At 43.0% G+C, this 16,252-nt stretch overlaps 1 protein-coding gene across 1 annotated transcript in view; it reads right to left on the bottom strand.

The window, feature by feature from the left end:
* Positions 1 to 12,931, bottom strand: part of IFI35 (interferon induced protein 35) — a 129,585-nt gene extending 116,654 nt beyond the window's left edge. The window contains exon 1 of the mRNA XM_082271499.1: positions 12,857 to 12,931. Within this exon, the coding sequence (XP_082127625.1) occupies positions 12,857 to 12,901 (45 nt within the window). The 5' untranslated portion in view covers positions 12,902 to 12,931. The remainder of the gene's footprint in view (positions 1 to 12,856) is intronic.
* Positions 12,932 to 16,252: the final 3,321 nt, after the last annotated feature.

Raw genomic sequence — 16,252 nt, 5'->3', positions numbered from 1 at the left:
TCGTGGGCTTTAAATGGTCAAGTTTTATGCAGTTTACAATGGTGTTAAATCAGCATCGGGAACAGCATCCACTTTGAACCTTCATCTGCAAAAACAAATTCTGTAGACATGATAGAATGTGTATGCCTCAGCAACCAGAGGAACTACCGTTGCTCAGTGCTGGTTATTATTCAAGAGTTTACTTAACTTTGAACTTATTTTTTTTATACAGTTGCTTTACGTTAACACTGATTGTAGAATTTCAAGTGTTTTTTTAAGATATTATGAATTTAACTTTTTAAAAATTCAACTGTATAATATTTTATTTATAATTGTGTTTTTGAGAATAAATTTTGATTATGTTGGATTTTGACAGTTGTGCATATTCTCTTACTGATCTACTGTTACCCCTTTCAAAAAGAGAAAAGATCTCTGGGTGATACTATATTTATTATGGCAAGACTGTAAGGGCTCTTTCACACGGTCCGCCTCCGTAGGCGGATCCGTGCCGCTCAGCGGGGATTGATCTGCCAATCCCCGCTGAGCCGGCGGATGACAGCTCTGTCTCCGCTTGCAGTGCGGAGAGGGAGGTGTCACAGCCCCCGCTGCTCTCTATGGGGGATCGGATGAGAGCGGACCGCCTGTCCGCTCTCATCCGATCCGATTTGATCCCTGAACGGATGGAAAAATAGGGTTTCCATCCGTCCAGGATCGGATACGGATGGCAGCGGGTGTCAGCGGAGGTGTCTCCGCTGACATCCGCTGCCCCATAGAGCTGCATGGAGGATCCGATCAGATCTGCCTAAAAAAAACTGACAGTCAGATCTGATCGGATCACCCGTGTGAAAGAGCCCGAAGTGAATGCTCTGCCACTGATGATTAAAGGGTTCAACTTTTCCCAAAAAACTGCCTTTGCAGGTAAAGGAGAGCTTGTAGATCAATGGTGCAGCATTGACTAAGGTTGGATAATGCCCTTCCTTTAGGTGAAGCCCATGTATGTACCTCCCCAAAGCCTGGCAAAAAAAAAAACTCGGAGATGGCATCATCCTATCCTGCCTTGTTGCTAATCCTAGTCACAGATGTCATCACAGTGCTATTGGTTTTGGTAGCCCTAGGCTACATAGTGCCAATTTGAAGACCTAAGGGCAATACGCTTTGACTGAATATGCAATTATGTCTATTAGCCTTGGTTAAGCAAAGCTTGTGTAATTGTTTTAAACATCTAGCTTTGATACACTCACGTATAGTCCTGTTCTGCAAAACAATGTATTACTGGGTGAAGTAGTATATCCTTTACACAGGGCGTTTTTAGAGCCGCTATTACCATCGCCAGAATTGTTTTTGCAGCTAAAAACACCTTTCCATATCATGTGTCAATGCACACATAGGCTTCTAGGAGCTGCAAGTGGCATAGGTGTTTTAAAACTGCAAAAAAAAAAAAACGCACATTCTAAAGACCAGTGTTACAGCTGTAAAAATGTGTGACACGGCCTAATGCTGTAATACAGGTTTTTTTTTTACATGTCAAAATCAATGGTTCCCTATGAGAGCCATCTTAACGATCTGATTTTCAGCCAATTGATTTGAATGGAAGTCGCATCCAAGTTGGATCAGATCCAAAGAAAAACTTTTCCAAAAAGGGGAAAAAAACAAAAAACGTGAGGTTCCCTCCCAGAGGCCTGAGGAGGGTGTTTGGAATATCTATCCATGGGATCATTGTTTAAAGCTGAACTCCAGGCTAACTGTTTAATACACAGATGAACTACATTACATGTATAACAGCTTTTTTATGTGCCAGAGGGTTTGTATTGGTTCCACACAGCCCTGTCTGGCAGAGCATATATTTTTCTGCTGCAATTTAGTAACACTTAGGCCTCATGCACACAGGTAGTTTATTTACCTCTCCTAGAAGCCAGCAGCGTTTTTGCAGAAAAAATACCTGACACTTGGAAATTGTCTAAAGCTTTTATCAAACTCTTGGGCGTTAATTTCATTGGCCAGAATAAATCTTTTATTCTGGCCATTGAAATCAATTACTATTCATGTGCTAGCTTTTAGGTGCCTTTAGCAGCGCCAAGCGTTTTTTCTGCCCAAACTCTGCTGCTCCTAGATGCACTGGCAGTGTTTTTTTTTTTTTTTTTTTTTTTCCTCCTGCCTCTAAACACTGCTAAAAGCCTATATGTGCATGGACACATAGGCTAACATGGAGGGGATTAACTACTTGCCAACCATACACTGTAGCTTTACTGCACTATGTGATTCTGCATTTCCGGGTAGGGGGGCATTTCACTGGCTCCAGCACATGTCAATCAGTGGTTCCTGGCCAATGATTTATGGCTGGGACCCACTAACCATTGGAGCGAGTGACAGGAGAGAGCTTTGTGTTCGTAAACAAGCTCTCTTCTGACAGCGACAATGTGCAGGTTTTTGTTTCCCTGCAAAGCAGGGAATGAAGACTGGCACATCTCTTAGTAAAAGCACTACACAGTAAACGTACAGTAATTGGGCACACATTGAACCCTTTGAATGCCCCAATTGGGCAATTAATGCAAAACTGGGCCCCAGTTTTTCTTTAAAGTATAATCTCCTGTGAGCTCAGGTGGTCAATGGCATGCTCCTTTGGATGCGTCATTACGAAGTCTGGGCTCACAGAATTCCTGGGGTGTGTAGTGCTCACGTATCCGTCATATGATCGCTGCTAGTTGCCTAGTTCTGAAGGGAAAGACAGCCAGGCAACTAGTGTTCAACTGCAAATTTTACAGTTGTCTTCAGGACAGGAGGTGATAGGAAGTCTTCCAATTGGGACACCTGTTATGGTGAAAGCTGTCTAAAGGGAGGATTTCTGGAGAGATCTCCCTTTTGTGTCTATGGGATTACATAAAGTTAAAGAAAATTTTCCCCAAAAACTGACAACACTAAACAGGAGTTTTAATAATAAAATATGTATAAAACCATTATATATGAGGATAATGAGGTCTGACCAACCCCAAAGTTAGTTGGGAGAATGGAAAGTCGTGGTACACATGGTGCCATCCTCCTTTCTCCAAAATTCTCAAGTCTTCCAACAAAACTATCAGATTCAGGCCCGGTTCACACTGATTCAGTGTGGTAAACTCGGATTTCTGTGCATTTCTCACACAGCATAGCAATCACACTGTATTCTGTGATCTGCTGCGGGTATCAATGGAAAGTTAACGACGCTCCAAAAGCGGGTCGCAAATGCAGTGCATTTGCCCGAACTGGATTGTGTGGAAATAACACTCATGCAATCCAGTTCCAGTGCAAATAGAAAGAAAGCTGCCTGCACCTTTTTGATGCAGTGCGATTTGAGCCATCCAAAATAAATGGCCTCATATTGCACCACACAGAATCGCATGTGATTTGCACAGGAATGTGGTGCGCTTTACATGCAGTTCCCAGTGTGAACCTAGGCTCAAATCTTATGGCTGGGCTACACAGTCAGACAGTGAAACACATCTATAACTCTCTTCAGAGCACAGCTCAGCCTAAAGCCCCGTACACACACAACGATTATCGGCCGACCGATTGTCCGTCTTTTGTCCAGAGTTGTGTTTTGTTGGTTGGAATGTGCCTAGACTGCACACGAATTTTCTCGCCCAACAAAATTCTACTTCAGAAGTGATGTCATGTGTTGGATTGCTTTCTTTGTGTTCTTTCATCTCTGAGCATGCCCAGTCTTGCTCATAAGATTTTTCCGTGTCGAGATCTGTACTGACTGCACGAAAATCGGACGTGTTTTGACGGTGGACAAAAATTTTATAGCCTGCACACCAGATTTTTTTCGGCCGAAAAGTCGGAGTCGGTTGTCGGAAGCATCATACTAACAAGCTGAAAATCGGCGGATCGGTCATCGGACGAAAATTCCCTGCCGATTTTCGACGCGTGTGTACGAGGCTTTAGATAAATCAAACACAAGCAGAGCATCATAAATTCCACTGAAACTACTTAAACTAGAACAGGGGGGGCATAAAACTTCTAGCAGTATTGTAAATCTTGATTAGCCCAGGATCTGACTGTCATAAACCGTACTTAAGTGGGGTACACACTAGTAGAAAATCTGCCAAAAATTCCCATCCAAGGTAAAATCGTACGATTTTCGGCTACTGTGTACAGCAGCCAATGCCGACATTTTCAATGAAAAAAAACAGAGGGACAAACACAAAAAATTGTTATCATCAGTCCCCAGCATGACCAATTTTTGTTTAATGTGTATGCAGTACGTCCGTGAAAAATCGGATATGAAAGACCGCGCATGATCTGAAGTTGCTGACGACCTGGAAGTCTAGGAACAAATGTCCCAAGAAAAAAAAAAAAAATTGGATGAGAAATTTCGTGAACATTATGCACTGTCAACTAAAAACGGTTATGACCGCTGATCATGAAAGAGAAAAATTGGAGGATATTTCGTCCAATTTTCGTCAAGTGTGTACGAGCCTTTAGCAGAGTCTGGAAATCAAGAGAGTTTAATGCAGTACTTCTGTAAATTGTCGTAAAACATTTTTTTAGTTCCCCGCAATTGCACTTTAAAGCAAATATTATTATTATACAGGATTTATATAGCGCCAACAGTTTGCGCAGCGCTTTACAACTAAAAAATTAAATACAGGAAGAATCAGAGGGCCCTGCTCATCAGAGTTTACAATCTAAAAGGGAGGGTCAAGTGATACAAAGAGGTAATAACTGTGGGGGATGAGCTGATGGAGAAAATAAAAGTAGTTGTTAGGTGGGGATGGGATAGGCTTTTCTGAAGAGAAATATTTTCAGGGATCGCCTAAAAGTGGATAGAGTAGGAGATAGTCGGACAGATTGGGGTAGGACATTCCAAAGGATGGGAGAAGTCCTGGAGGCGAGCATGGGAGGAGGTGACTAGGGAACGGGAGAACAGGAGGTCTTGGGAGGAATGAAGAAAATGATTAGGTTGGTATTTTGAGACTAGATTAGTGATGTAGCTGGGGGCCAAGTTGTGGATGGCTTTGTAAGTTGTTAGTATTTTGAATTTAATTTGTTGGGTGAGTGGCAGCCAATGGAGGGATTGGCAGAGAGGGGTAGCAGACACTAAGCGGTTGGTGTGGTGGATAAGTCTGGAAGCAGCATTCATGACTGAAGGGGGATATCCTATGTAAAGGTAACCTATATGTATGCAGCACCTGGAGGAGTCAGAAAAATTGGTGTAACATCTAGCCATGCGCATAGCCTCCATATGCGGTATTTGTATAGGGGATAACACCAGGCTGGGGATATGCAGTGCTAAGCATTTTTTATGATATTGTTAACAATAAAAATTATTTTGATTTAATACATTTGATTTGATGTATATGACTATTTACGTCGGCAGTCAGCCCCTCACAGGCAAAGCGACGTAGATCTACGTCGCTAGCCTGTGAGGCTCTAGGGAGCGAGCACGCGCCGCCAGAGGCGCGCTCCGGCTCGCTCACGGCCCCCCCCCCCGCGCGTGTGAGCGGCGGACCCGATGTCCGCCGCTCACTCGCAATCGTCGGTTACACCGGGAGAAAGGCAGGCGGCTAGTGTAAACAAAGCCGCCTGTCATTCTCCCCTGTGTAACAGCAGAGATCATACGGTCCTGCTATGTAGGACCGTAGATCTCTGCTGTTACATCACTAGCCACATCCAATCACAGTTAGAAGCATGCCCCTAGGGACACACTTAACCCCTCCTTCTCAAATAAAGTTAACCCCTTCCCTGCCAGTGTCATTTTTACAGTAACAGTGCATATGTATAGCACTGATTACTGTAGTAATGTCACTGGTACCCCCAAAAGTGTCAAAAATGTCAGTCAAGGGTCCGATCTGTCCGCCGCAATGTCGCAGTCCCGCAAAAAAAAACGCAGATCGCCATTACTCGTTAAAAAAAAAAAAAACTATAAAAATGACAAAAATCTTTCCCTTAGTAAACGCAATAACTTTTGCGCAAATCATTCAAAATATACTTTTTGCGATTTTTTTTTTACCAAACATATGTAACAGAAAACAAATTGGCCTAAAATGTTAAAAAATTTTGATTTTTAGATTTTTTTGGGGGGAATTTCATATAAAAAAATGTGAAAAATATTGTTATTTTTGCAAAATTGTCGCTCTTTTTTTGTTTATAGCGCATGATCAAAATATCACACAGGTGATCAAATACCACTAAAAGAAAGCTCTGTTTGTGGGAAAAAAAGGACGGCAATTTCATTAGGGTACAGTGTCGCATGACCGCGCAATTGTCCGTTAAAGTCACGCAGTGCCGAATCGCAAAATAGGCCCTGGTCAGGAAGGGGGTAAAATCTTCCGGGGCTTAAGTGGTTAAAGATAAGCCAATGAGGAGGGAGTTACAGTAGTTGAGGGGAGAGATAGCCAGGGAGTGGACTAGGAGCTTGGTGGTGTTATTGGTTAGGAATGGGGTATTTTGAAGATGTTGTGGATCTGATTGGATGTGGGGCCGAAAGGAGAGTGCACAGTCCAGGATTACACCTAACGCTCTGGCATATGGGTATGGGTTGATGGTTGTGCCATTCATCTTGACAGAGTAGTCAGGGTAAGGGGCACGTGGGGGAGAAAATGTTATAAGCTCAGTTTTGGATAGATTGAGTTTGAGGAAGTGGTGTCAAATCCAGACTGATTTGTCGGTCAGTAAATTAGTGATACATGAGGGGCAGAGAGATAGGTTTGGGTGTTGTCAGCATCAGAAATTATATTGAAAGCCATGGGAGGCTATCAGCTGACCCAGGGAGGAGGTGTAGAATGAGAATAGGACCTTGGGGGACCCCCGACAGAGAAAGGAAGAGGAGAGGAGGAAGTAGAATTGTAAGTGACACTGAAGGGATAGGTAGGATGAAAACCAGCAAAGCGCACAGTCACGGAGACCAAAGGAGTAATGTTTTTTGAGGAGGAAGGGTGGTCAACCAAATCAAAGTCAGCCGAAAGGTCAAGAAGTAAGAGTACTGTCTATTGGTTTTTGCAAAATACATATCCTAGGCTGTGTTTTCTTTTTATTTTACTACCAGAACCAAAATCTTTTTATATTGCATAAATAATGCTGAATAATTTTAAAAAATCACATTTCTACTAAGTGATTACACAAATGTATGAGAAAATAATCTTAAATTAGCCATCAAACATGCCTATATTACAAAGTGCAAAAGGCAGATGGGACATATAAAATCTCCTAAGGGAAATTTGAATCTGCTTATTGATCCATAAATGCTTAAATAAGAATTTCATAGGATTACCTTAGTTGTCAAATCTTGATACAAAAATATTAACCACCTAAAGTGGGTGTAAACCCACTTTAATGACTTTTACCTATGGGTAAGCCTAAATTAAGGCTTACCTATAGGTACCGTAAATATCTCTTAAACTTGCATCGTTTAGGAGATATTTACATTGCATGCAGTCCATGACGTCATTGGCGTATGCGCTCTGAAGAAACGACTGTCCGTGCCGTTTCTTCAGAGCCCTGTGCAGTGACTGGCGGCTCCCGCGCACATGTGCGGGAGTGACGTCACGCGGCTCTAGCCAGTAATACAGCCGAAGTCTACAGACCCAGAAGGAGGACGGGTAAACATGGATGCGGCTGGCAGCAGGGACAACGCAAGCTTCGTTGCAGGCAAGTGTCATATAATGTGCTAGTATGCGATGCATACTAGCACGTTATGCATTTACTTTGCAGGGGAAAAAAAGACTAGGCCTATTTCTGACATTTGTTGCTTACAAGTTAAAATCAGCATTTTTTGCTAGAAATTACTTAGAACCCCTAAACATTATATACTGTATCTCACAAAAGTGAGTACACCCCTCATTTTTTTGTAAATATTTATATCTTTTCCTGTGACAACACTGAAGAAATTACACTTTGCTACAATGTAAATTAGTGAGTGTACAGCTTGTTAACAGTGCAAATTTGCTGTCCCCTCAAAATAACTCAACATAGCCATTAATGTCTAAACCGCTGGCAACAAAAGTGAGTACACCCCTAAGTGAAAATGTCCAAATTGGGCCCAAAGTATCTATATTTTGTGTGGCCACCATTATTTTCCAGCACTGCCTTAACCCTCTTGGGCATGGAGTTCACCAGAGCTTCACAGGTTGCCACTGGAGTCCTCTTCCACTCCTCCACGACGACATCACGGAACTGGTGGATGTTAGAGACCTTGCGCTCCTCCACCTGCCGTTTGAGGATGCCCCACATATGTTCAATAGGGTTTAGGTCTGGAGACATGCTTGGCCAGTCCATCACCTTTACCCTCAGCTTCTTTAGCAAGGCAGTGGTCATCTTGGAGGTGTGTTTGGGGTCTTTATGTTGGAATACTGCCCTGCGGCCCAGTCTCTGAAGGGAGGGGACCATGCTCTGCTTCAGTATGTCACAGTACATGTTGGCATTTATGGTTCCCTCAATGAACTGTAGCTTCCCAGTTCTGGCAGCACTCATGCAACCCCAGACCATGACACTCCTACCACCATACTTGACTGTAGACAAGACACACTTGTCTTTGTACTCCTCACCTGATTGCCGCCACACACGCTTGACACTATCTGAACCGAATAAGTTTATCTTGGTCTCATCAGACCACAGGACATGTTTCCAGTAATCCATGTCCTTATTCTGCTTGTCTTCAGCAATTTGTTTGCGGGCTTTCTTGTGCATCATCCTTAGAAGAGGCTTCCTTCTGGGAGGACAGCCATGCAGACCAATTTTAATGCAGTGTGCGGTGTATGGTCTGAGCACTGACAGGCTGACCCCCCACCCCTTCAACTTCTGCAGGTATGTTGGCAGCACTCATACGTCTATTTCCCAAAGACAACCTCTGGATATGACACTGAGCATGTGCATGGCAAGGCTTGTTCTGAGTGGAACCTGTCCTGTTAAACCCCTGTATGGTCTTGGCCACCGTGCTGCAGCTCAGTTTCAGGGTCTTGGCAATCTTATAGCCCAGGCCATCTTTATGTATAGCAACAATTATTTTTTTCAGATCCTCAGAGAGTTATTTACCATGAGGTGCCATGTTGAACTTCCAGTGACCAGTATGAGAGAGAGAGCGATAGCACCAAATTTAACACAGCATAGCTGAACCTGCGATCTGTGTCTGTGTTACAGAACCCCCTCTCCCCACACATGTCAGTAAGCATGAGGCACACATTTAACCCCTTGATCACCAACAGTGTTAACCCCTTCCCTGCCAGTGTCATTATTACAGTAACAGTGCATATTTTTAATAATAAAAATGACAAATCTTTCCCGTAGTTGGTAACTTTTGTGCAAACCAATCAAAATACACTTATTGCGATTTTTTTTTTACCAAAAATATGTAGCAGAAAACAAATTGGCCTAAAATGTTAAAAAATTCTGATTTGTAAATTTTTTTTTGGAAAATGTTATATATAAGAATGTGAAAAATATTGTTGTTTTTTTTTTTCAAAATTGTCGCTCTTTTTTTTAAAAAATAAAAAAATCGCACAGGTGATCAAATACCACCAAAAGAAAGCTCTATTTGTGGGGGAAAAAAAGGATGTACATTTAATTTGGATACAGCGTGCAATTGTCCGTTAAAGTAACGCAGTGCCGAATCGCAAAATATGGCCTGGTCAGGAAGGGGATAAAATCTTCCGGTCTTAAAGTGGTTAAAAATACGCTCATTGAGAATCTTTTTTTTTGTCAAAGACATGTAGCTAAATACATTTTGGCCAAAATATATGACAAAAATTAAATATATTGGATATTTTTAAACTGTCAAAGTAGAAAATGTCAATTTTTCGATAAATTTTCCCTCTTTTTTTATTAACCACTTAAGCCCCGGAAGATTTTACCCCCTTTCTGACCAGGGGGTATTTTGCGATTCGGCACTGCGTGACTTTAACGGACAATTGCGCGGTCGTGCGATGCTGTACCTAAACAAATTTGACATCCTTTTTTTCCCACAAACAGAGCTTTCTTTTGGTGGTATTTGATCACCTGTGCAATTTTTTGATCATGCGCTATAATCAAAAAAAGAGCGACAATTTTGCAAAAATAACAATATTTTTCACATTATGCACTGTAACTGTAAAAATGACACTGGCAGGGAAGGGGTTAACTTTTTTGGAGAAGGAGGGGTTAAGTGTGTCCCTAGGGGCATGCTTCTAACTGTGCAGGGATTTGGCTGTGTGTGTAACAGCCCAGATCAACGGTCCTACATAGCAGGACCGTTAGATCAGTGCTTTTACACAGGGGAGAATGACAGGCGGCTGTGTTTACATTAGCCGACTGCCTTTCTCCCTTCACAGTGGACGATCGCGAGTGACCCGATGTCCGCCGGTCACACGCACGGAGGTGTCCGTGAACGAGCCGGGGCGGGAGCGCGCCTCCGGCGGCGCTCGCCCGCTATTGGCTCCCAGGCTAGTGACGTACTTGCGGCGGTTGACAACCGGTTAATACCGCAAAAAATAAAAAGCGCAGAGGTGATCAAATTCCACCAAAAAAAAAGCTATGTTTGTGGGAAAAAAAGGACGTAAATTTTGTTTGGGTATAGCATTGCATGACCGTGCACTTGTCAGTTAAAATCACGCAGTGCCAAGTTGAAAAAAGTGGCCTGGTCATTAAGCAGGAAAGTCCGGTCTAAAAGTGGTTAATGTCACACAGTATCTTTCAAACACATTTTTTCGGGGAAAAAATACACCACCATTTTATACACTGTCCCTTAAAAAAAATAACCTGATTACTTTTAGTAAATATAAATGTAACCGCGCAAAGTGCAATACAAGCAGCAGCTTCAAGTGTGAAAGCACCCAAAATAAATAAAATAAAACAAGCTGGGCTGTGAAGAAAAAAGTGACTCACTTATATCACTCAAAAATGCAAATATGAACATAAACCTCGTGGCAGGCAGAGAGAAGCGGAGCGCGGACGATGGTGGACGATGGTGGATGCCCCTGTCCATACTGTCGAAATCCTTGGATGAATAGCGGAGAGTTGCCCCTGAATATCCATAACAGTTTATGCTTGATATCTTTGGCTCTTTTTTTCACCTAGATCTGGTAAGCAGTATATACTACTGGTGGAGGTCAACACACCACACAACATATTGGTGGATACAGTTTCTTCATTCACGGTTCTTGGGAACCTTTGGGATAATTGAGAGACTCAATATCTTTATGATTTATTGGACACATTTATTTGATTCATATATTATGGACACTTTATCTATCTGATATATATTTTTGTCACTTGTGTTTATGTTCATAGTTACATTTTTGAGTGATATAAGTAAGTCACTTTTTTCTTCACAGCGCAGCTTGTTTTAGCCCCCGTTCACACTGGGGCGACCTGTCAGGCGACCTGGTCGCCTGACAGGTCGCCGTAGGTCGCCTTCCATAGAGAAGCTGCGGACCCGTTCTAATAATCGCTCCGACTTAGAAAAAGGGTCCGGAGCTTCTTTGGGGCGACCCGGAGCGACCCATGTTATGAAGTCCGTGCCGGCCGCTCCAAAGGTCGCGGGGCGAGCAGCACGCCGCGACCTATGAGGTCGCCCGGCAAAGTAGCGTCGCCCCAGTGTGAACGGGGCCTTATTTTATTTGATTACTTTTAGTGCTGTCACAAGGAATTTAAACATCCCTTGTGACAGTAAAAGGCAGTGACAGGTACTCTTTATGAAGGGATCTGGGGTCTAAAAGACCCCAAACCCCTCCTCTGCATTTCAAAGTTTTCAAAACGACAAACACTGCATTTTTTAATACTTCGGTATTTTAAAATCAGCGCCGTTGGCTGCCGAGTAAACCGGACGTGATGTCGTGACGTTGCTTCTGGGTTACTACATGGGAGACCCGATCAAAGCCGATTGCAGCTTCGTTCGGGTCTCCGGCCCACCGGCAGACATGCTGGCTAGCGCTTGGGTCTCCCAGTGGGACAGGAGACCCAGGCAGAATGGCGTTAGGCTGCTTGTGATAACGGCCTCGTGGCTGCCTAGCCACATTGGTTGTTTGTCACAAAGCTGACCGTCCGCTCTAAAAAACGGTACCAGGATGATGCCTCTAGCTGCTCTACAACTACTTCCTCAAAATGACAAACAGGTACGTGATTTTGCTGGATGTGGTTACCTAAAGCCTAGTACACCCGCAACAATTATCGGCCGACCGGTCGTCCGTCTTTTGTCCAGAGGGGTGGTTTGTTGGTTGGAATGTGCCTAGACTGCACACTAATTTTCTCGCCTGACAAAATTCTACTTCAGAAGTGATGTCATGTGCTGGTTTGCTTTCTTTGTGTTCTTTCTTCTCCGAGCATGCCCAGACTTGCTCATAAGATTTTTCCCTGTCAAAATCTGTACTGACTGCACGAAAATCGGCCGTGTTTTGACGGCAGACAAAAATTTTATAGCCTGCACACCAGATTTTTTTTCGGCCGAAAAGTCGGAGTCGGTTGTCGGAGGCATCATACTAACAAGCCGAAAAATCGTCAGATCGGTCGTCGGACGAAAATTCCCTGCCGATTTTCGACGCGTGTGTACGAGGCTTAAGGCTGGCTATAGATGGTTAGAATCTCAGCCAGTTCAGCAGGAACATGCTGAGATTCAATCCATGTATGGAAAAGCTGATAATACTCAAGTCGATTCATCGTTTAAGCTGGATACAACCAGCATGTCGGGCTTCTAGCATGCGATTATTGCTAGCCGCTATAGCTGTTTTCCCGGCAGGAATGGCTCCCCAAGCCCCCTCCCGCCTAGAGAACACAACCGGCGGTTGCAGGAAAGGAAAACACATCATCTATGGCATGTCTAAGTCAGCCTATGGTTGTCTGCATGTTTACATTGTGGCTATTACAGAAATGTTCTAATATTCAGTGAAGCAGAACGGGCTAATCAGTTTCCTATTACTATATATATATATACCTTATAAATCTGGATCTCAGCTTGCACTTTGCTTAATTCTTCCATATTGTCTTCAATGTTCTCTTCGGCAAGATGACTAAAAATCCTAGAAGAAAAAGTACAGATATTTATAAAACATCTTTGTCTAATGCTCTGTTCACATCTAGATGTTACTATCTTTACAGGCGTTTTTTCAGCGTTTTACACCTGAGCCTTTTTTCAGCTCGTAAAATGCTCATCTCTCGCATTCCAATACACCCAAAAAGAAAAAACCCATTTGTTTCAATGGTCCCTGTTCACATATGTGCGTTTTGTCACCTGAAGCAAAATGCCTGCAGCTCAAAAAGGTACATGAGTTTCTTTTTTGGCAGATTACAAGCGTTTTTAGTCAGATGTCAATGCCTGCCTCCAAACACCCCCAAAAAACGCCTGAAAATGATATGCTCAGGTGTGAATGGAGCCATAAGGCGACAGAACGCTCAGATGCTCAGTTCCTCGCTTTCTTACTACTGTATTTATATACTTAAAGAATTTTTTGGGGTTCTTTTTACTCTCTTCCTCTATATGTCTCTTGTGTTCTATTTTAGCCGCCTTGATTTCACCTTTACATTTCTTATTACACTATTTGTAATGCTTGAATGCTGCCAATGACCCCTCAGCCTTGTATTTTTTGAAGGCCTTTTCTTTAGCATTAATATGCATTTTTATGTTGGAGTTTAGCCACCCAGGGTTTAGTTTTGCTCTTTTAAACTTATTTCCCTTTGGCCAATCCCTTTGTTTAATATGCTCTTGAAGCACTCCCATTTTTCCTCCGTGTTCTTGTCTTCTCGAGTTGTTGATGCCACCCAAGCTGCCAATAAGGGGGTAGCACCTGTCATCCTGAGCAGCAAAGGAATTGGATGTGGGCAGGAAGGCGGGGCGATCAGTGCAGCGGGGGGGGGGGGGCAATTAACCACTTGTCCCCTTCCTGACCAGGCCATATTTTACGATTTGGCACTGCGTTACTTTAACGGACAATTGCACGGTCGTGCGACGCTGTACCTAAAAAAGATTGATGTCCTTTTTTTCCCACAAATAGAGCTTTATTTTGGTGGCATTTGATCACCTGTGCAATTTTTATTTTTTGCGCTATAAATAAAAAAATAGCGACAATTCTGAAAAAAAAAAAAAAACAATATTTTTCACATTTTGCTATATAACATTCCCAACAAAAAAAATGTAAAAATCAAAACATTTTAGGCCAATTTGCAAAATTGCAATAACCGTATTTTGATTGGTTTGCGTCTACTAACTACCGGAAAGATTTATGTCGTTTTTATTTTTTTCTTTTTTTTATACTAGTAATGGCGGCGATCTGCGATTTTATGAAGGACTGCGACATTGCGGCAGACAGATCGGACCCCTGACATTTTTGACACTTTTGGGGGGACCAGTGACATTACTACAGTAATCAGTGCTAAAAATATGCACTGTTACTGTAATAATGACACTGGCAGGGAAGGGGTTAACAGTGTGGGGATCAAGGGGTTAAATGTGAGCCTAGGGGAGTGATTCTAACTGTGGGGGGGGGGGGGCGTGGCTTCTGATATGACCATAGAGACCTGTGTTCCTATATAGAAGGATAGTTACATAGTTAGAGAGGTTGAAAAAAGACATCAGTCCATCCAGTTCAACCTATGATGTGTGTGTGTGTGTTTGCTGTTAACCGTACATTGTATACCCCTGTATGTTGTGGTCTTTAAGGTGCCCATCTAATAGTTTTTTTAAACTATCGATGCTCCCTGCTGATACGACTGCTTGCAGAAGAGAATTCCACATCCTTACCGCTCTTACAGCGAAGAACCCCCTGCGTATTTTAAGGTTAAACCACCTTTCCTCTAGTTTTAGTGAGTGACCACGTGTCTTATTGAATTCCCTTTCTCTGAATAGGTTTTTCCATATGCTAGGGCTGCCAGTTCAGGATCACAGGGCCTCTATGATCATTCCAGGGAGAAGAACGGTCAGCTGTGTTTACAACAGCTGACCGTTCTTCTCTCTCAGCGGGGAATGATCGCGGGTGTCAGGCGGCAATCAGAGCTGCTCACCCCCTAGCCTCCTGCGCGCGATCGATGTATAACTACGTCGGTTTGCCCAGGAGCGGCTGCCTTCCCCAATATAACTTCGACGAGCGGTCGTAAAGCGGTTAAATATGGGCAGTCCCATATGTGTCTCTCCCTTCAGCAGCTGAAACCTGGCTTTCCCAATCATGACATGTGATAAAGCACGCTGCTGCTACTAAATGTCATATGCTGGTCAAACATGTATCGATTTTTGATCAATGAATGGCCAAATGTCGTTTAAAAATCTCACTTTTAGCATTAAATTTTAAAATTAATGTAATTTCTAAACGAAAACGACATACACTTTCTGAAAATTAGTTAGATTGAAAAAAAGTTTTCTATTCTGCATCGATTTGACCCCACTGACAAATAGAAAATTCTTAAAACAAAGGTTATCAAAGGAAAAATTGGTACGAGTATTGCCAGCGTGAGTGACAGCAGGTGCAGGGAGCTTGTATCAAACTACAGTATCTCACAAAAGTAAGTACACCCCTCCCATTTTTGTAAATATTTTATTATATCTTTTCATGTGACAACACTGAAGAAATTACACTTTGCCACAATGTAAAGTAATGAGTGTACGGCTTGTATAACAGTGTAAATTTGTTGTCCACTCAAAATAACTCAACACACACCCAATAATGTCTAAACCGCTGGCAACAAAAGTGAGTACACCCCTAAATGAACATCTCCAGATTGGGCCCAAAGTGTCAATATTTTGTGTGCCACAATTATTTTCCAGCACTGCCTTAACCCTCTTGGGCATGGAGTTCACCAGAGCTTCACAGGTTGCCACTGGAGTCCTCTTCCATGATGATATCACAGAGCTGTTGGGTTTTAGAGACCTTGCGCTCCTCCACCCTCCGTTTGAGGATGCCCCACAGATGCTCAATAGGGTTTAGGTCTGGAGACATGCTTGGCAAGGTCATCACCTTTACCCTTAGCTTCTTTAGAAAGGCTGTGGTAGTCTTGGAGGTGTGTTTGGGGTCTTTATCATGTTGGAATACTGCCCTGTGGCCCAGTCTCCGAAAGGAAGCGATCACGCTCTGCTTCAGTATGTCACAGTACATGTTGGCATTCATGGTTCCCTCAATGAACTGTAGCTCCTCAGTGTCGGCAGCACTCATGCAGCCCCAGACCATGACACTCCCAACACCATGCTTGACTGTAGGCAAGACACACTTGTCTTTGTACTCCTCCTCACCTGGTTGCCGCCACACACGCTTGACACCATCTGAACCAAATATTTTTATCTTGGTCTCATCAGACCACAGAACATGGTTCCAGTAATCCATGTCCTTAGTCTGCTTGTCTTCAG

The sequence above is a fragment of the Pelophylax lessonae genome (assembly GCF_965119305.1).
Source record: "Pelophylax lessonae genome assembly, chromosome: 11".
NCBI classification, from domain to species: Eukaryota; Metazoa; Chordata; class Amphibia; order Anura; family Ranidae; genus Pelophylax; species Pelophylax lessonae.
The sequence above is the reverse complement of the archived record's forward strand: the minus strand, read 5'-3'. Positions and strand labels throughout refer to the sequence as shown.